General features: G+C 39.8%; 1 protein-coding gene across 2 annotated transcripts in view; it reads left to right on the forward strand.

The window, feature by feature from the left end:
• The window catches only part of NCAPG2 (non-SMC condensin II complex subunit G2), a 51,604-nt gene that overhangs the window by 6,774 nt on the left and 23,011 nt on the right, over positions 1-21,819 (forward strand). For both annotated transcript variants that reach the window (XM_061587255.1, XM_061587254.1), the window contains exons 3-13: positions 391-579; positions 2,842-2,956; positions 4,009-4,169; positions 4,645-4,779; positions 5,270-5,364; positions 6,754-6,823; positions 8,430-8,516; positions 10,599-10,694; positions 15,248-15,373; positions 16,748-16,927; positions 19,872-20,024. In XM_061587255.1, coding sequence (XP_061443239.1) covers positions 391-579; positions 2,842-2,956; positions 4,009-4,169; positions 4,645-4,779; positions 5,270-5,364; positions 6,754-6,823; positions 8,430-8,516; positions 10,599-10,694; positions 15,248-15,373; positions 16,748-16,927; positions 19,872-20,024 — 1,407 coding nt within the window. The remainder of the gene's footprint in view (positions 1-390; positions 580-2,841; positions 2,957-4,008; positions 4,170-4,644; positions 4,780-5,269; positions 5,365-6,753; positions 6,824-8,429; positions 8,517-10,598; positions 10,695-15,247; positions 15,374-16,747; positions 16,928-19,871; positions 20,025-21,819) is intronic.

Below are 21,819 nucleotides of genomic sequence, written 5' to 3' on the forward strand. Positions count from 1 at the left end.
AGGCATATCCCTTCAGTGAAGCTGGGACAGCCTTCTCTAGCCTTGTGCCCCCCAGAAGGTTTTAACAGTTGCTGAACTACAACTCCTATAAACCCTGAGCATCAGCCAGGCTTTCTGGTGTTGACAGGAGCTGTAGTTCAGCAACAGGTAGAGAGCCACATGTTGGCTTCCCTTGTTGTGTTTGTTTGGATAGCTTCTGAGTTTAAAGATTCTGCTGAAGTTGTGATCCGCTTTCTTTCTTTGCTTTTATTTGGGTAGAATTATTTATTGAATTTCTTTGTTTAGCGTCTGGTGACATGTTGAAGGAAGAACTTAAGTTCCTGTAGAACGAAATGAAATACGTTGCACATTTGTTTAATGACAAGCAGTTGGTTTTAATCGTTTTTACAGAAGGATGCAGCTGATCCATTTGATCTGAATGAGTTGTTTCAAGAATTATCTAGGAAGCAGAAGGAAGCGTTATGGGAGAAGTTAACACAGTTGTTGGGACAAGTTTTGGTGGAAGATCCAATAGAAGAATGGCAGAGAGTTGGAGAAGAATGCGATGACGACATGGAAATTGAGAGAGCTGCTAAAAGGGTAATATTTCAAACAGGTTTGGCACAAAGTTCTTGTGAGCTGATATAAGTAATATCCATCTACTTGTTCGTTTTTGTGGTTGTTGCCTTGTAGTCCAGGACTGGGAAGCCTTTCATATGCAGTCCTTTTTTGGGGTCCTTTTTGGCCTGGCCAACCAGATCTTTATCACCTGCCCTGGTAGGCCAACTTTGCACTCCCCATCTAATGTGCAGAGAGTTCATTCCTGCTGGGTTTGGGGACACCAGCCAGTACATCTGAACCTTGCACAAAGCAGGATGGACCTTGCTCATCAGCTGCTACACGGAGGGTTTGATCCCGCTTTCTGCACACATGACATCAGGTGTGGGGCAGGTGGGCATGGTTTCAGAAAAATGGCTTCATGGGCCAAATAGGGAGGCCTGAAAGGCCGTGTTTGGCTCACAGGGTTGGAGTTTCCCCCATCCCTGACATCCTGCATTTTCATGTCAGAATGGCTTAACTGGGGCATCCAGGCTGTCTCCTATTCATGCACTGGCCATTCTGCGGCCTGCTTAGCTTCGTAGCAGCAGGTGGATTGGATTTGTTGCTGCTTTCACCACAAAAATATGCACTTCTGATGCTACTTTTTTTTAAAAAAGGTGCTAGAGGGCCCTGACTGCTATGGGAATTGTTTTGGGGAAATTAGAACTCTAGATCTATAACCAAATGTTAACTTTTTTGCACGTGGGAGTGGAGCATGAAGAAAGCATATTCATAATAATCTGAGAATGCCTTGCTAATATAAATGAAATGAAGACTTAACATTATTTAAAGAGCCCTCAACTGCTTTTTTCAGAAAAGCTGTACAGAATTGCATATGAGTTTCTTTCACTATACTGCATTGAAAATAATCAGCTGTATCCAGTGCTGGTCATACTTGGAGTCAACCCACTGAAATTAATGGATGACTAACTTATTAATTTCAGTCGGTCTACTCTGAGTAGAACTTAGTTGGTTACAACCTGGTCTGTTGAAGGATTCTTGGAAACCTACATGTGTTGGAGGATTGCAAGCATAGGAGCTGCCTCTCTTCCCTTCTCCCCTGAATATGAGAGAAGGGGAAGAGGAGTTTCTGAGCTCAGTCTTCAGATTCAGTGCCTTGTCCCTAGCAAGCAGAATAGATGGGGAGAGGGAAATAAGGTGGCTCAGTGTCGTTTCCAAGGTTGTGGGGAGCATAGACCAAGCAACTGACCAAAGAGTATGATGGGGAGAAAATTGTGTTGCTTGACAAAATTTCTCTGTGGTGCTGATGTTCTCCTGATCTTGGAGGCTTCTGTTTTCACTGTACTGCCTGGCAAGGAAAGTTGAAGGGGCCAGATGTGGTCTTTTGTCTGATCTTGGTATTGGCTTGGCTATCTCGCTGCTTTTCAGCCTAATTTCCTTATTTTAAAATTTTGATTTAAGGGAGCAACTCCCATTGGTAGTAAATATGTACAGAAATGCAGAAAAAACATTGTGACCTGGCTTTTATTTGTGGCTAAATAACACTTTCAATCATTTTCCTGTTGTCTCTTAAAAGAAAACATAGTTACCTAGTCTATCTACTTTGGCTTCTTTGGCTTTCAACCCGTAATTCAATTAATCTATTTGTTCTTAGTTCAAGTTCTCTTGCTATCAATTGTAGATACAAGAATATATGCATGCACTTATTTTTTAAATTGTTGTTTGAGGAAGAGCATTGTGCAACTTCAAAGCTTGCATACTGAACTGTGAACATGAGTTCACAGCAATTGGCAAAACCTGTTTGTAAAAAGATGTGCAAAGTCTACTGGTGTGGAGTCTTGGCTTGTTTTTTTTACACCTTGTACAATGGCAAACCCCCTGGAAAAAGACACTGGTACAAAGTCTCTATAAGAAGGAAAAAAGACTTTTAAAAGTCTATATCTCATTAATTTTAGAGGAGGAATTAAGTATGTGTTTAAATCTTCCCTGCTGGAATAAATGGGATTTAACAAGGATTAACTCTGGCTAGATCATGCCCATAATATTGGGATAGGCACTTACTCTCACAATAGCTTGAATGGTGGATCACAGCAGTGCTGCTCTACCAGAGTAGTAGATGCTTCTTAGTTTAAAAAAAATTGCACGTGTTTCAGGTTGGAGATAAATACTTAAATACTTTTCAGCAGCGTTTTTTATTCCAGCTACTATTGAGCCTGATCACATTGCTTTTGTACTGTATTTTCTAGAGCTTCAGTTTTTCTTCTTCTGGAGCATATTAAGTGTGCCTCTCTCAACTTTTAGGAACAAACCAAAGCTGTGATCCAAGGTGTGACCACTGTAGTTACTACTTCCATACCCACGTTAGATGAAAATGTAAACTTCAAAGCTCTTTTTGAGTGTGCTCTGATATTAAATGGTATGTATTTTGTGTGACACAGCATACTGAGATTAAAATCTTTGGTGTGTTGATAATGTGCTAATTATCCTTTTCATGAGAGGCAAATAGTTAAAATAACAGGAATGCCACTTCTGGGAGGAGGGATAAGTTAGGCCTACTGCCTTATGACTTTCTCTATACAATTGCATGTTTTTGTAAACAATTTAAACCCATCATTTTTTATGTTGCATTCCATTCCATATAACTGCTTATCTCATAGTAGATTCGCTGATTCTCATGGCAGCAAAGTAATAATCTAAAATATAAGGTTACATTTGGTATGGTTCCTTCTCTGTTTATAGTCCTACACAACTCTCAAGAACCAGTGTAAATTCTGCATTTTGGCATACTTTAAGAGTGTTTGCTTAAATCGTTAGAAGTATTTCCTGCTCAAACTGGATTGTGGCCGTGGTGTGGGTGTGAGGGGGAGGGAGGCTTCTACTCCTTGCCATCCCTTCCATCCTAATCAGAATGGTGTCTCCTTCCCTTTCATCTGTTCATAATGGAAAGAGAGCTCCCACTTGGACCAATAGAAGCTTGCATGCCATTGCAAATGGGAGGCACCCAGCTCCCAGATGCTGATTGGGACCTGGGAAGAAATAGTTGGCCATCCACACTATAGTTTCAATCCAGTTTGGATCCCCTGAATTGTCTATATTTTACAAAATAATGCACACAAGGGTTAACCATGTGCCTAATGTCGCATCAGTTTTTTGTTTATTGTATTAATAGGTCATGTTACACAATAAAAAGTCTCCAAGCAACTTGACAAGATAAAATCAATTTACAACCAGAAGAATTTAAAACAATGAACAAAACACATGTGTTTCCAAAGAACAGACATGATGAAAATATAGTTATTAGATTAGCACCCTGAATTGGATACTAAAACAATTTTTCCAAAAGACAGTTGCCTTGTGACTGGCATTTTGGGTAGAAGTTAGGAGCACGTTAAGATTGCTAGCAGTTCTTTTGTCACATACACTTAATTATACTTGGCAGTAAATCATTTTGTTATGGTTCTGTTATAGGCATTCTGTATGCATTACCTGACTCTGAGAAATCTTTGCTGGGAGCCATCCAGCGCCTCTGTGAGCGGTGGTGGGAGAAGGGTCTGGAAGGAAAAGAACAGTTTGGGAAAACTGCTTTCATTATGCTTCTGAAAAACAATCTTGAAAAGAAAACTGTTGTGGTATGCCTTATATCTTTAACCAGTGAAAATAAGTTTATATATAAACTTTTAATTAATTTTGCACTTGCACTAATGTATACTGTAAACACCAGTCAGTTTGCTGCCAATCATGTGGCTTAAAGAGGTGTTTTTTTTTTCCTGAGGACGAAAGAAGCTGAGTAAAATCAGATGCTTTTTAAAGATTTTGGGTGGGTTAGATGAGTAGTATTAAATTATACTGGCTGCAGCACCAGTACTGTTGCAAAGCACTTGGGCCCAAATGTTTAGGGCATGAGTTTTTTATGTGGCTGGCTAGCAGCCACACCAAAAAGATGGCACCAAACAAGATTACACTGTGTTCACATGTATACTGCATGTGCACATATATTTGATCATGATCCGAGTATTAGTTTGTATTTCTCTGACTGACTGCATTTCTCATCTTTGTGTCCCTCATGCCATAACCCCCACATATATAATTGTGCGTCTCTGTTAGGGTGCGGATATAATCCGTCTATGGCATCTTCACCGGGCATTACTGTGTTTTGACTATGACTTGGAGGAGAGTAACGAAGTGAAAGATTTATTACTTCGGTGTTTTATGAGTGTTGGGCATATTAAAAAAGAAGAGGTAAGGACCCTTTTTCTAAATATGTTTTTTCAGTGTTTTTAAATTATAGGCTTACAAGTTTGTACCTGGAAAAATAAAACAAGAAGGCTTAAAGAAGTCTGGGAGTATAGGTGTGAGATTTCTCTCAAGTTATGTGGGGTCAGCAACCTGAGGAATGCGTGAGCTATAGTCAGGATCGTTGAAATCATCTGGAGGACTGTAGGTTCCCCAAGGTCGGCTTACTTATGCTGTCTGTGTGGTGTTTTTTTAAGAACGTTTTTGTGTTATGCTGATGTAGTATTTTAAGTTGTTTTGTAAGCTGCCTTGAATGCATGTCTGGCAGCACAATCCCATCGATGTTTACTCAGAAGCAAGTCACACTGTGGTCAAGGAGGCTTGCTCTCAAAGTGTGAGTGTTTAGTAAACCCTATGAATGTCACAGTACTTTGTTGCAAATTTTAAGAAACTGTGTAGCTACTTGTGAAGTTAGCTTGCTTGACTTCTCTTTCAGGGGAGAAGATTCCTGAGTTTTCTTTTCACATGGAATGTAAACTTCATTAAAATGATACATGGGACTGTTAAAAATCAACTGCTGTGTTTTCCTAGGTATGTTTAACTGAAGGTGGTTGCCATTGTTTGTATTTGAAATCTTGTTAGTTGCTACCAGTATGTTTTATGCTTGTGGGTATAGGTAGATAATATGGTGCAACTATGAAATTATTAGTCCTAAGGTGATTCTATATAGAATGTCTGCCTCTGTTTGCTGCAAAAAAGTATCTGATCCCTTGCCTGTCCTGGCTTATTAGAATGGCCAGATTAGGGCTAAAAGTGTGTGTTGGAGGTGGCAAATGTTTTTTTACAAGAAGACATGATCTGAGTAGTTCTTTTGTGAGACCCCTTCTACAGAAACCATCACTTTAACCAGCTGATCTTAGTAATGTCATCTTAAATTTGCCATATTTAGGCAGCATCTCCAAGTGCATGGTGGAAACCTAACTCAAAATAGTCACTAATACTACTAGTATTAGACTGCTCCCAGAAACTAGACTGGAGCAGAGCTAGAGCCCCAAATTCCATTGGTTGGCTGATTAGGTGACCTGCATTGGGAGCAGGATGGGAGAGTTCAACTCTCGCTTGGCCTGGATCTCTCAGCAGCATTCAGTACCTTAATTCATTACAACCACTTCATTGGAATGAGACTAGGGGGTACCATGCTGCAGTGCCTTTGGCCCTTTGTGATGGGCGAGGCTCAGAATATGGTGATGGGAGACTCCTGTTCCATCCTGTAGCCTCAGACCTACAAGGGGCTCTCTGAATCCATTTTGCATCTCGTGCTATTTGGCATCTGCCATGTAAATTCTAAACCCGGAACTGGATATGTTTGGTTCCCATCAGCCCTAGCCAACATAGGCAGTAATCAGGAATTATGGGAGCTGTAGTTCAGCAGCATCTGGAGGGCCACAGGTTAGCCACCCCTGTTGTACATGAAGCTGCCGGGTGAGATTTGTGTTATCCAGAGATTTATAAATAACAAGCAGCTCCTATCCCTCATTTTCATCTTCTGGTCTCAGGGAGGCAGTAGAAGTTTTGAACTGGTGTCTGACATTAGTTTGAGTAGATGAGGGTAAACAAACAGAAGCTTAGTCTGACTGGAGGCTTTGATCTACAAGTAGATATTTTGGATGGGGCTGTACTCGCCCTTACAAATTAGGTTTGCAGCTTGGAGATGCTCCTACATCCAGCTCTGCTTCAGGGTAGTTGATAGTAGAGTGTAAGTTTGTTTTATAGGCAGTAGACAGCTAAAACCAGATGCTGATGTTTTAAGTCAAATTTATTCCATTTTTTCCTCAATTGCAAACTGCTAAAATTGAATTTTATTTCTGTGGGAGAGATTTCAAAATGGCTGGATGCCTCTTGCAACTAAAGGGATGTCTATAAACTCATCTTAATGTGTCTGTTTCCAACTCTTAATTGTCTCTTAATTTACTAATACAGGTCCCTGATGACACACATTGCTGAAGTTTATTTCAGAGCCTGGAAGAAAGCTTCAGGGGAGATACTGGAGGTATATTGTTTCAAAGCTGCTACTTGTCTTTACTCTCAATTTGTAGGCACTCTAAATCTTGAAGTCAATGTGTCTTCATAAGCATGTAGGTAGAGGCAGCCAGATTGGGTACATATCACAGGTAACTGAAAGCTAACGCTGTGAAATGCTGCCTTTATTAGAAATATATGTAGAAAGATCGATCTTGAATAACAGCTCTGATACTGACGTATCAAAATGGTGTATGGATGTTCTATGCCAATTGCTGCTCCACAAAGAAACTCTTTTTCAGGAGGACTGGCCTGGCACTCATCTTCGCTAGACAATTGATGGGAAGAATCATTTGCTCAAACTCAATTTATATCCACTCCAATCTCAGGCAGTCCGAAGTTGGATGAAGCTCCTTCTGTAAGAAGCAGGACAGTGCGACAAGAGGCTCCTATTTAGCAGCCTATTTGTTTAAAACATTTATGTCCCACCATCAATAGAGCTCAAGGCAGCTAACAATCAAATTATAACAATAAAACACTAAGAGCCGCCCCCCCATCTGCACTATCTACTTAAAGATGTATTATACCATTTAACAATCATGACTTCCCAATAATCCTGGGAAATGTAGTTTAGGGGTGCTGAGAATTGTTCGGAGACCCCATTCCCCTCACAGAGCTACAATTCTCAGAGTGGTTTAAAAGTCAGTCCCTCTTCCAAGGGAAATTTGAGAACTGTAGCGCTGTGATGGAAATAGGAGTCTCCTAACAACTCTTAATACCCTTAAGCTACACTTCTCAGGATTCTTTGGTGGAAGCTATGACTGTTAAAGTGGTATAATACTGCTTTAAAACTTCAGGATAATATATTGAATCACTTCAAGGAGTTTGCAGTTGTCTCTTAGGCCTTATTCCTTTTGTTCCATTGCTCCTGTCCTTGCAAAATAGCTCAAGTAATTTGGATTTGGAAATTATAGGAAGTTTCTGGATTACCAGTTTAGTAAGAGCACATAAAAGAACGTGGTATGCAGTGATATCTGGATCAGTAGTTCATGAGTACTGCATAGAGCTAGCCTTAATTTATTGCATGTTGCCTAGAGAATTTATTTGGTGAGGGAATTGATAAATATAAATAAATAAAAATGTACAATGTGGGGCTTAAGAACAGTAGAATAAAAATACAGAAAATACAACCAGCCAATAAAAAACACGATCAAACAATCTTCAGCAACTTAAAACAATTAAATAGATATTAAAACCACTTGGAGTCCCAAAGCATTCATATTAGGAATGTTTTGGCAACATGACTGAGGGCCATTAAGTTGGGATCCAGACAAGTTTCCCTTGGTGGAGAGTACCAGAGCCTAGGTGCACACACAAGGAACTCTCTCTCCCTGGTCCCAACTAAGTGCATTTCTAGGGACACATAGGAATCTCTGTGTCGAAGATTTCAGTAGCCAGGTTGGGTTGTCCATGAGAAGGTGGGTCCTCGACATATCTTGGGCTCATACTATAGGGTTTTGAAGGTCATTATTGGCACTTTCAATTGGGCCTAGAGACGTCAAGTGCACTTGTTTCAAGACAGTGATGTGACTCCCAATTTTTTGTATTAACTAGAACGTGTATTGTTCTTACTTTAGGTGATTGAACACAATTGCATTCAGGATTTCATGCATCATGCAATTCATCTTCCCAGGAACTCTCCATTACATCCTAAAGTGCGAGAGGTGTGTTGATTATAATTTTAAAGAAGTGACTTTCAGGCTTCCTATCTTTTACCTTTCTACTGAGAAATCCCTGTGAATCTGCCATGGAAAGCTCACATATTGCTGAGAATCTGGGTGTCCTTTAGGATGCATGCTCAGTTGATAAGAATGGAGACCCAGTTGGGCTTCACCATTGCCTTGCAGTAAGGAGGGTGCTCCCTAGAATACAGCTAGTGCTCCTCTGCAACAGAACGTTGGTGGTAGTTGGCAACCTGTCTTTCAGAAAAATTTCTCCAACACTGAGGAACCCAAGAATTAACTATAATTTTTGTTTGCTACATTTATATCCTGCCTTTCAAGGCAGTTTGTGCATGGTTCTACCTTCTCTTGTCCTTCAAACAGACATATCAGGTACGTTAAGCTTAGCAACTAACTGGCTCACATGAGTATAACCTGGCTTACTAAACCAGGGTATGATTGCGCAAATCCACCCATTGTGATTCACCAATCACCTGCTAAGCCTCATGACAGAGTAGGGATTTGAACCTGGGTTTTCCCAATCCTAGTTCAGAGCTCTACCATACAATGACAAATGATTTAATAAAGAGATCTCTTTTCGCATTTTTATTGTATCTTTAATTTTGTTGATGTATGGCTCTTAACGGTGATACTTTTTCTGAAACCTGTTCCATTGTACCTTTTGCTGGAGCCATACTGCCCTAGGGATGGGGAACAGGAGCTTCCCCACCTCCCTGTTCGCCATTTTTGACAGGTGGGGTGGCTGCTCACCTTTCAAATCCTCTGTCATGGAGTGCAGCTGATCCCCCTGGGGCTTGCTGTAAGGGCTGATTGGTGCTTTCAACAAGCTCTTATAGGAAAAGTTCCTTTGCATCATTGGCTTGAATTCAAGCCAATGATTCAAAGGAAGAATCAGGAACGTGTGTTTTCCTGTTGGGCAACAGGAAAAGATGCCAAATTTTAAAAGGGCAGACTTCTTGATGCAAAGGAAGAATTGGGAGTGCACTCCTATTTCTTCTTCATTTTAGCCATGGCTTGATGTTTCCTGTGTCTGATATCATATATGACATTGGGTGAGGGAAAGGTGGGCATGGTTTGCCTAAAACAGTCTGGCAGGCTAATCTCTGAAGCCTGGTGAACCTCCTGTGGTTTGGAGACAGGCTTTTGGTTTGCTGTAACTCAGTTTGCCTTATTTGGACATAATGGCAAACTGTAGTTACTGTGAACTAGGAAGTGAGGGAGGGAATTGTTGGGAGGAGGGAGCCTGCAAGTCCAAAGCCTGTTCACAGTGGCCAACAGGGCCAGTATAGTGAGGTTATAAAAGGGACAATCCAACATGTGCCACTCTTAGGTTCTTGGAGGAACTTCCAAATCTAACTCTCATCAAGAGTTAAGGAACATTAAAAGTTAAATTCAGTGGCCACAATCCAAAGAGCTGGTTTATGTGCACTGAAGGTTTTGAGGTTTGCTCATTAGGATGTTTTACTTTTTCTCTGAATATCAGTCCTCCCTCCCATCCCAACACATACACATACAAAAAGGTTTGAAAAGAACCCTCTGTTTCAAAAGCAGTTTTCTATGCGGCATGTGGGGGAAGCAGGGATGCTCCTCAAGATTTTAATTCCTTTTGGGTACATACAATTAGTTGTGTGGTGTTCTTGATCTGTATCAGTAGCTAATTGAAATAGCTACACTTTATATTCTTTCCAATATGTACATATATGAATATAATGTGGTCTGATACATAAGCTTCTTCATAAGCTACAGCACTTTGTAAGCAGAGCATATAAGGGGTAGCCAACATGGTGCTTTCCAAATCTTGTTGGACTCAACTCCTATTAGCTTCAGCCAGCATGACCAATGGCCAAGGATGATGGGAGTTGTAGTTCTATAACATCTGGATAGCACCACCCTGGCTATCTCTGGCACAGAAGAACACTGATGATTGTCTCTGCTTATAACAAACTACAGGAGTTCTTGTTTTGCAAAAGCTCATCACTGGATAAAGTGAGTTGTATTTCTCAAAATAGCATGCCAAACTAAATGACTAACTTGCACCATTTGCATTTATTTTTGTTTTACCAGTTTTTGAGCTATTTCCACAAACAAAATAAATGTCGCCAGGGAGTTGAAGAAGTTCTTTATAGACTTTATCAACCAATACTTTGGAGAGCGCTGAAGGTAATATCTTCTTTAAAATGTCTCTACTTTTGGGGGTTTTTTTACATCCAGATTATTTCAAAAGATGATTCAAAAATAGGTGGCCCTTTTTATAAGGCAGCTTCCTACATTCCTCAGTCTAAGTCACCATTGGCTATGTAGCTGTCTACCCAAGAATCCAGAGGTGCTCTTGGTGAGGAAGAGGTTCTCCTTGTGAATAGGGGTTTCACATAGAGTAGCATTATCCTTGAAGAACAGTATCTACAGTTTAGAACAGCCTTTCCCAACTGTTGGGTCCCCAGATGTTGCTGAACTACAACTTCCATCGTTCCCAGCCAGCATGGCCAATGGTCAGGAATGATGGGAATTGTAGTCCTGCAACATCTGGGGACCCAAAGGTTGGGAAAGGCTGGTTTTGAAGCCCTTCAAGATCTGACTTTGCTTCTGAGTTTGGTGGCGGCGTTTGTTGCTTTGTGAGTCACCTGGAGAACTTCTGTTATTGGCAGCTGTAGTTATTACAGAAGTAAATAAATAAAATGTCCAGATAATGGCTGTGACCAGGATGTCTTTTGCTCACCTCTAGCTGGTTGCCAAGTTTGCCCATTTTCTTGACAGATCAAACCTAACCATGGTGAGACATGCCTTAGTCACATCTCATTTGAACAATTATAATGTGCTTTACATGTGGTTGCTTTTGAAAAGTCTCTGGAAACTTCAGTTTGGTCTGGAATGCAGCAGCAAGTGTGTTATTTGGGTGCTCGTATTCCCCCCCCCCTTGCAAGATCTGCTTACCATTTAATTTTCAGGCATAATTCAAGATGTTGATGATTATCTAAGCCAAAAATGGCTTTAGTCCTGGCTACTAAAAGGCCATCTCCTCCTATTCCATCCTGCTTGCTGCCTAAGACTTGAGGAGGAGGCGGCTCATCCCTGCATCTCGATGTGCAAATGTGTCTCCTCTGTGGCTGCACCGAAACTGAGGAATTCTCTTCCTCGGGGGGTCTCTTTGGCCACCTCTCTGCCAGTCTTCCACTGCCTTGTGAAGACTTTTCATTCAGACGAGGTTTAATTTACCTAATTCGGTTTCAATGGCTTGTCCCAATAGTTCAGATGGTTTTTAATATGGTGCTGTTGTCTCCTAGTAGTAGTAAGTAAGTAATAGTATTAAGTGGCTTTGAACAGTGTGTTTTGTTGTGGAAGGGTAGGACATGAATATTATTTATCTGGACAGCCAAGCTAATAGACCAGTTGCCACCATGTCAGGCTGTACATGTGCTCTCTCTTGTTGAGATGGCTACTCGCCCTGTAAGAGACAAAAGAATGACTCTCTAACAGGTAGGTGCAAAACGAATTGTCTTAAGCGACAAGAAAAGCAATGTTTCCCTCCCCCTTTAAAATAAGCTCTCCTCTCAGGCCCCCAGGAAGAACTTGTTCTACCTGCGAATGTGTTGCATTTTTGTCTTAATAAATTCAATTTTGTGCCTGTTATTGACCCTTCCCACCCACCCCTCTGATCTTTGTTCAATATCCTTTAAAGCAAAAAGAAGGTTGGTCTGCCTAGGAGTTTGTTTGCCAGTGCTTTTCCTGGGCCCAGTGGAAGCAATTACCCTGATTGTGTGGGGTCAGAGTAGGAGATAGGTGACCACCACAAGCGTAACTGTTTGCAGGATTGCCTTTTTTCTGTTTATTTTGCTTACAATGTAATTCTGTTGATGCCTATAAGCACGGCTGGGAGCAGTTTTTGAATGTACTGGGTGAATGTGCTATGTGAATCTATAATGCTTACATTCTTTGGATCATCATGATCCTTATCACTGAATAGCTTGATGTATATACATGGAAGATGTACTTACAATAGGCTTTCAAATGGAGGATGTACTTACAATAGGCTTTCAGATGGCTTATAACAAGGGTTGCCAAATGTTTTGGACTAGAAGGCACATTTCCAATTTTGAAAGAGTGGTGGGGCACCAGTAACAAAATGGATGCCTTAGGGGGACATGTCATGACACAAAATGGATGCCATGGGGGCATGGCATAACAATATTAGAGTAGTTGTAGTGAAGCTTTTATCATAATTGTATTTCCATACCAGAAGGGGCTTGATCTGTTGAATTTCTACCTGCCATATAGTTGTTAAAGGCAGAAGAAGCCTGTTTTTCCCCCAATGCCATCACTGAACACTTGGCTGCCAACTTGTAACCACTTACCTGGAAGCAAGTCCCATTACACACAAAGATTTTCTGAGTTAACATATATACCATTGTACTGTAGGTTAACTATACAGTGAATTCTTAATCAGTCCCTTGTATTTAGTTCTTGCAAAGCAAAAGGCATGCCTAAGCCTCTTTGCAAGTTTTCACATTTGCCTTTTGAGGTTGTAGGGGATTCTTTAAAAGTCACCCACACTTACTGTCTAGAAGTATTTGCAGATAGTTCCTGTACACCCCTGATCTCAGGTGAGCCCAGCACAGGAAAGATGCATCTTGGTTGCTAGGGGAAAAGGGCAAAGTATGAAGATTCCAAGGCCTAAGAAAAGAGACAGAAGTAGGGAAAATGCACTAAAAGGGACGGAAAACAGCAGCCCTTTAGGACCCCAGGGATTCCTAATGCCTGATGTTCAAACAACTCTCTTATCAATCACAGCTCTGACTTCACTCATTAGCTAGTAACACTGACAGACAGGAGTACTCAAGTTGGCTCATTAGACATAAATTGTTCAGAAGGTTACCTGCACATTTTGCTCCATAACTTTCTAGGAGGGCTAGAGACTTACTACTTTAAACATAAAAGCTCAGATTCTGGGCTACCTGCTGGGAGCACTATTGAAGTGCTTTGTGGGTGCCGTGTTGGTGACCCTTGGATTATGAAGTTATGAGAAGCAATGGCATTTGCAGTTCTTTTCCTTTTAAATTTTGTGAACCCTTCTCCAAAGCCAATCTGTCTTACCTTCTTAGTTCTAGCCTTAACTACAGAATGGCAGCAACTTTGTTCATGTTTAAGTGACACTTTAATGATTGATCATAGAAGTGTATTTTACTCAAGGATGTATGTGTGCCTTGAAGTGCAGTGAAATCACAGGATGTAATGTTGGGCTCTGAATTCACCTTCCCCAAAATCTAACAATAAGAGTTGCCTGAATTAAGAAATCCAGGGCAGAACATACTTCCCGGACCTACCACATAATTCACAGAACCAAAATATTTATTTATTTTGACAATTTATCACTTAATTACAGTGCACTCCTTTGTATTGCTACTCAGAAATAATAGAGTTCAGTGGGACTTTCTTCCTGGCACGTGTTGCAGCCTTATTATTTTACATGCGGTTTAAAAATGAAAGGGAAGGAGAGAAGTTTTTTTGTCATTATACTTGTGATAGAGGACCTAACCCAGTGCTAGTAATAGAATGTCCTATTCCCATGCAATGGGTAAGGCTATGGAGGATTAAGATGGGAGGTGTGTTCTCCGGTATTAGAGATACACAGCCTAGAACTAAACTGATTTTTTTTAGTGTGTGTGTGGGGGGGGAGTTTCAGAAAAACAGCAGCAGATTGAAAAGGGGTTAAGACATGCTGTTCACAAACTTTGGACCTTTTTTTTAAAGAGTATATGTGAGCTTCCATGTTGGAGTGGAACAACAGACGGCTCAGCTTGTGAAGAACTAGCTGTTTGCACGTATTTGTTAAGCATTATTGTGTAGATAAATGCACCATCAAGTGCCTGCTAGCTTAAAAGCAGCTAGCTTATTTATCTTTAATAAGTAGGATTCCTTCCTACTGCTGAGCGGAAAACGAAGAAAAGTCTAGTGTAGCTGTCATTTACTTAAAGGTCTGAAATGGAGTTATATATTTATTTTTTCATTGAGTGGAGAAACATGAGGGCCCTTGCAATGCTAGCTGCTCCTAACTATTCTAAGCTTCATGAAAATAATACATTCTCACAATAGTTTTGAAGGTTACTTGACAGCACCTTTTATCATTAAGTAGATTTTAGTAGGATAAAATTTTTAAATGTAACAATGAAGATATTGGTGATGTTCAGACACAATGATAAACAATGTATTTGGTTATGAAAATGAGCCTCCTGCATTGAGGAAAAGCTTTCACTTCTGATTTCAATTAGCCGTGCTTTAGGATTTTGTACAAATCCTAAACTGTGGTTAAACTTAGCTATGGTTAGGTGAGACAAACCAGCTTCATGGTTTGTAGTTGGCCTGTCTAAATTAACCGTAGTTAAGATTAACCATGGTTTTTCTTGATTCTGCCATTGAATACTAAACTGTGGTTAGTGTAAAATGGAAGCAAAAGATTCTGAACTCCTTGTCCTGGCTATGCTGGAGGAGGAGAGGAAAGAAGGGGAGCAAATAAGCCCAAAGCTTGCCTAGGCTCATTCTTGTAATGTTAAGCTATTGTTTATAGTCAAGTGCAAATGCAGCATGAATACTGCTGAGTGTTGACACCTTAAAACCATTGTGTATCGTTGTTTTTAATACATGACAATGATTAGTCATTATTTGCTTTTTCTGTGACTAATATCTATAATTTATCTAAAGTTCTTCCTCTTTTGCGACAGGCCAGAAACTCAGAAGTCCGATCAAATGCAGCATTGCTATTTGTTGATGCATTTCCCATTCTTGATCCATCTTTTAATAAAGAAGATATGGAAAATGAAATCCAAAGGCAATTTGATGAACTATTTGTAAGTCTGTTGTAGGTTTTTCCCTTACAATCCACCCTCCGTCAAACTGGTTTATTTAAGGGTAGCCAAAAGTAACAAAATGCTTTCTTTCTACTTTTTACTGAAAAAGTAAAAAATGGAATTGGAGACATTAGTGCTTTTTCTTTTTGCAAGTAGCTGTCTTGCCTTATTTTGAACTTTTCAGTACTTGATGAAGGCAGCATCTTCATATTTACACAGCTACCTAGAATTTAAAAACATTGAAAACATAAGGTGGTATTCGATGCCAGTCCTACTTGGACTAGACAGTGAAGTGAATAGACATGACTAATTCAGGTTTATTCATTTAATGGGTCTACTCTGAGTAGGACTTAACTTAATGCAACCCTTAACAGGCTTCATTAGAGATGTGAAGGCCTGGGAAAAAAACCTGTTTTTTCCCCGAAACCTTTTTTGTTTTTTTCTGAAAAATTGAAGAAAAAATGGATTATGGAATGTTTTATTTTATCATGATGAATAAAATATCTTACTGGATCTTGGATCCCTCCTTTTTCTCAGTTCTTTTTATGGGAATGGATGTTTATGTCTACTTGACACTGGAGGACTAGCGGAGACATAAATAATTTCCTTTGTTATTAATGTTGATGGTTTCTTCTGGGTTTTTTTTAGTTGTTTTTTGCCTGCTCCTCATAAACTGGCAAAACAAAAGAGGTTCCTTACAGTTCAGGATCTTGTAGATCCATTTGTTACCAAAAAAAGTAAAAATTTAAAAAATTCTATTTGTAATCATTGTTTGAATAAAATGTACTTTTAATATACCAGATGTGATAATTTTATGCCAAACCAGCTTGTACATAATTACATTTGATGTTCCTTAAGTATACACAGTGACTTTTAATATTGCATTTTTTCAATTTTTCCAAAAAATTCCATTTTTATCTGGAAAAAAGGAACAAAACTAATTTCTGGAAATTTTACATCTCTAGGCTGGATGCTACGTTATATGCAACAATTCATCAGCAGAATAGTGAATGCTGTTTGCTTCTCTCCCCCTACCTGAGCCCTCAATACTAAAATTTAATTCCATTGTACGAATGAATGTATACATGTATTTGGAGCATTTTCTCCCAGAGAAACTTGTATACAATCAATTCCTACATGTCTAATCTTGGAATAAGAAAGACACTTTAAAGCCCAGATGAGCTCATAATAAAGTCATAGAAGAATTCATTAGGTGTTGCTGTTTCTGAAAATATTTAAACTACCATCCCTTGAGAAGGTTGTCTTTGTGAACTGTCAAATGTGAGCTACCTGGCTACTCGGAAGAGTGCAAATCATGATATAGTATTTATTTTTTTCATGATATAGTATTTTTTGTTTGTGTATATGTAATAGAGTCTCTTAGAAGATCCTCAACCTCTAGTCCGCTCAACAGGCATACTTGGTGCTAGTAAAATAGCATTCAAATATTGGGAGATGATTCCTGCAACGGTGCTTGCTGACCTCTTAAAAACTCTAATTGAAGATCTTGCTTTTGATGCAACCTCAGCTGATGTTCGATGCTCTGTTTTTAAAGTAAGTGTCTTTTTCACAAAATGAAATCTCTTGTTTTGGTAATTATAGTTTCTTCTTGGCCTGGTTCACATGGTGCTTTAAAGCAGAACTTAGTGTCACTCCGATTTAAAGGTTGAACACACAGTGTGCTGGTACACAGGCTAAAATTGCAGGCATTTTGCTCCTTTCCTTGTTGCTGTCATGAATTCAGCCATGGTTTGGTTTAACATAGCCTCTGAACCCAAGCTTGTGGTTTTCTTCCCAAGCAAACTACGAGCAGTAAGCCAAGAACAAAACTTCTGGTTAGCAGCAAATCATAATTTGCTGTTGCATCTATGGCAAACTGTGTAGTTTGGGATCCTGATTTGAATGCAAACGTTGATTTTCCATGACTGCAAGCAAAGATAAATTATTTGCTGCTTATCAGAAGTGGGTGCTTCTTATTGCCTCCCCTCGTACACAAAGAGTGACCAGTCTGAGGAATGGAGGTAGTTACAATCTATGGATTGTATGCAGCAAAGTCATCCCATTAGCGCAAGGACCTGTGCCTGCGCAATTTGCTGCTTTTGCAGATTTGTGAATGAAGGTATGAGAGCAAGACATTAGCATAATAAAAAGTATTGTCATGAAATCAAGTTGTCCCTCATTTTCACCTCTTGACTTTTACTTGAAATAGAACAAGTTGTGTTTGTCAAGTTACTTTGTTGTTTTGTTGGCCATACTGAGTATTATATATGTTTGGCTATTGTTATACACAAGATGTTTCTTTCAGGGAAAGCTTCTCATTACCAACCGCTGCCATAGCTAAATTTCCTCTGGGGTCATCGTCTAAAACAAATAATACCTGAAGTTGGTACCAACCACCCCATTTTAAGGTTGATGTTTGCTGACAAACAAAGTGGAGGAGTATTGTTTTACATCAGGAATGTTACCTTGGTTGACAGAGAGGATCAGTCACTGATCATTGTCAGATAGCAGGCTCAATGAGGAACCTCTAGCCTGGAGCCCAATGCAGCCCTCCAGGCCTCTCTAGCTGGTCCTCATGACGCTTCCTAGACCACTCTTTCTCGACACTCATCACTGGACTTGTTTCCCACTCTCCTTGGCCCCATCTGCACTATACAAGTTAGATTACTGCAATGCACTCTACATGGAGCTGCCTTTGAAGACAGTTCGGAAAATGCAGCTTGTGCAAAATGCAGTGGCCAGATTGGTAACAGGGACCAGACAGTCCGAACATATAAATCCGATTCTGGCCCGCTTGCATTGACTGCCTGTATGTTTCCTAGCTCGATTCAAGGTGCTGGTTTTAACCTATAAAGCCTTACACGGCTTGGGACCACAATACCTGATGGAACGCCTCTCCTGATACGAACCCACCTGTACACTACGCTCAACTTCTAAGGCTCTCCTCTGGGTGCCTACTCCTAGGGAAGCTCAGAGGGTGGCAACAAGGGAGAGGGCCTTCTCAGTGGTGGCCCCCAAATTATGGAATGATCTATGTGATGAGATGCACCTGGCACCATCACTGTTGTCTTTTCGGCACCAGGTCAAGACTTTCCTTTTCTCCCAGGCATCTTAGCATGTGTTTTTAAATTGTTTTAAATGTTTAAATTGTGTTTTAAATTGTTTTTAAAAGATGTGTTTTAAATTTGTATATGTGTTTTTAATGTTTTTAGGTACTGCAAACCACCCAGAGAGCTTCGGCTATGGGGCGGTATATAAATAAATAAATACATTCAAAGCAAAACAGTCACGGCTTCCCACAAAGAATCCTGAGGACTGAAGTTTGTTAAGGATGCCGAGAGTTGTTTAGAGACTCCTATTCCCCTCACAGAGCTACAATTCCCAGAGTAGTTTAACAATCAATCACTCTTCCCAGGGTGGTTTTTTTTTTTGTTTATTTGCTGTTGTACTTCAGTGTTGGATTGATGTAATTCTCTTTCATGTATTTTAGATGTATAACTTTTAATGTATTACTGAATTTTTGTTTTAATTGTGTAAACCATCTTGGGATATTTTGACACAGGCCAGTTTAAAAATCGACTAAATAAAATAAATGCACGATTCTTGTACACACACACACACTACTTTGATTTTGTTTGGCCCACTGAAAAATAAGTGGGCTCATTTGCTCAGTGCACAGCACGGAAATGCAGCAAAGGGGTTTTGGAGAGATCCCTTCCTCAGTGGGCAGTTGTCAGTGCGACTTGGTCGTATCCTCTCTTCCTTGCTACTGAGCTGAGCAGTGTGTGGTGGGGAGAGATGGTGGGAAGGTATGAATCTCGCTTCTGATGTCACTCACACTTGCCCTCATCTGATTGGAGAAAAGGAGCTGGGGAGCCAGGAAAAGGGGGTCTGGGAAAGGGTGGAGGCTGCTGGGCTGGTTGGGGAGGCCACATCCAGCCCATAGGCCGCTAGGGCACTAGTTCTCCACCCCTGGTTTGTAGTAAATGCCATTGCCTATTAAAGATGAAACTTTGTAGTGGCTGGCTTGCAAAGGTCATGCTGCTGATTAGCAATGAGCTTGCCAAAGCAGACTGCATCTGCCTGGAATGAGAAGACAATCGTAATAACTAGAACAATGTGGTAATAGTTAAGTTCTCCAGAGCAGAGCTGTTTGTTAAGCTAACTGTACCTTAAACTGAAATAAAAATTTCAGTAGGTGTACTGAGCCTTCGAAATGCCTCTATTTTGTGCCTTCATAAATATATTTGCTGTCTTTGTTCCAGTTCAGCAGCACCTCTGTGGGAGGAATATTAATACAATAATTTTTTATATGGACAACATATACCGCTTTGCATTTAAATGACATGTTTAATAAAATGTGTTGTCTTGCTTTTTGTCATTCTCCAGGGCCGGTTGTCTGAGCAGCATGTGGTTAGCAATTAGAATAGTTTCAGTTCTGTATTCTCTGCTTTCTTGTGATAACCTTTTATTGGTGTTTTTCTTTTCTTTCTTGCAGTGCTTGCCTATAATTTTGGACAACGTACTAAGCCACCCATTATTAGAACAGCTCCTGCCAGCCCTGAAATACAATCTCCATGACAATTCAGAGAAAGTTAGAGTGGCTTTCGTTGATATGTTGCTGAAAATTAAGTCTGTCAAGGCTGCTAAGGTAGGATAAATTAGATTTGCTAGGCTGCAGACAGGCTGCATAGAACTAGGCAATTTATTCTGAAAGATGTGCATTCATCAATATTGCAACAATCCTAAAAGAATAAGGGGTGCAGGTAACCCATTAGCACTTCACTCCAAACTATTCGCTATTGTTGCATTTTAAATTAACCAGTGCCTAGAAATTGTAAGCATCTTTTTTTGCAGATTTTATAGCAGTTATCTTGATCGTATGTCCAGCAGTTGAGTAACAACCAATAGGTTGAATTCAATTATTTCCTGGTTGTTTTAAAAAAAAGTGGCAAATGACTAGCATTTTGTAGCTGCAAAAATAAGCTGCCTCTAAATGAAAAAGGTTTGAGAACTCAACTGGGCATTGACTGGAGACCAGGAGTTGGGATAATGATGAATTGTTTAAGAAGAAATAGAACCAGGAGGGACAACCGTATTCCAGCAGATCTCCAGAAATGTAAAACTATTGGTTTAGACTCAAATCAGACAGGAGGACTTAGGGTGAATAATAATATCATTATGTGACTGTGGTCTCTTGAGTGCTTTATGTATTGCTTTGTATACAACAAAACAAATAAAAATCCCAAAGTGGTGGTGGTGGGGAGCCTTAGAGAAGTATTTTCCCCCCTATAGTTCTATCTGCAGCAGCACTTATTTTCTTGAATTTGCTTTATAACTCTTTGTGCATGTGCTCTAATATACAAATGATGATGAAGACTTGAATTATTTTTAAGCAAAAAAAAAGACAAGATCAGTGCACATGTATCTATACTCGCATTGAGATTTGAAAAAAGAGGGAGAGCAGTTTATTTTTCAACCATCATGCTCTCATGCCTACTTATAAGTAAACTTATGGTGTGGCAATGTGTCACTTGATCCCCCCACACAAAACATCAAAATTACATTTATTTCACATTTATAAAACAATATAATGCACTGGCTTAATAGTTTTATAAACTTTAATTAGTATTAAAAAACTATACATTGTTGTACTTCCTAACTTTCAGATTATTTATTTGATTTAATTGATTTCATTTCTTAATTTAGTTGGTCCACAGAAATTTATCATTAAGTCATTGCCATAGCCCACCATCTGTAACATGTTCTTGCTTATTCAATACCGTTAGTTTTATAATTCCAAATTGTTCCTACCGTTTCCTTATTTCTACTTTACTTGAGCTGTGCACAGTATTCTGGCCATCGTAAGAATATATAGTGCTGCTTTTTGATAGATTATTGGGGTGCTGTATTTTACATAATTCAGTAAGTAAAATAAAGGCTCTGTTTCTGTCACTTGAAAGAAGGTGACAATGTTCCTTATAAGTATGACCAGATGTTGGTACCTTTTTAAAGTACTGCTAATTTCTAGGCTAGTTTGGCCGTTGCTACTTCCTCTTTATCTGGTGAGATTGGGAAGGAGCCTTGAGCTCTTGCTTCCTTTGTCCTCCTTACTCTGCACGGAAGTGAATGCTGTTATATTAGCGACCCTGCAAATGGAACCTGCCCCTCCTTTAGTATCTGAAGTCTTGTTTAAGTAATTGTGGGGTCTCCTTATTTGCACATGTAGGAGTCGGGGAGAAGAAGAACAATGTCCAAATAGCCTTCAGCTGTGAAGCAATAAAAAAACCATAGGTTTCCTTTCAACGTTGCCAAAAATTAACTTTAATACTCATGCGAGTGTGATGAGACTAGAGTGAGAATAATAACTTCCTGCACAAGTAAGAGAACTTCTGCTCCCTTCTGTGTATTTAACCCCAGTGGTGCGCTAGACTCTGACACAAAGA

This window comes from Rhineura floridana, chromosome 10 (assembly GCF_030035675.1).
Source record: "Rhineura floridana isolate rRhiFlo1 chromosome 10, rRhiFlo1.hap2, whole genome shotgun sequence".
In the NCBI taxonomy this organism is placed as follows: domain Eukaryota; kingdom Metazoa; phylum Chordata; class Lepidosauria; order Squamata; family Rhineuridae; genus Rhineura; species Rhineura floridana.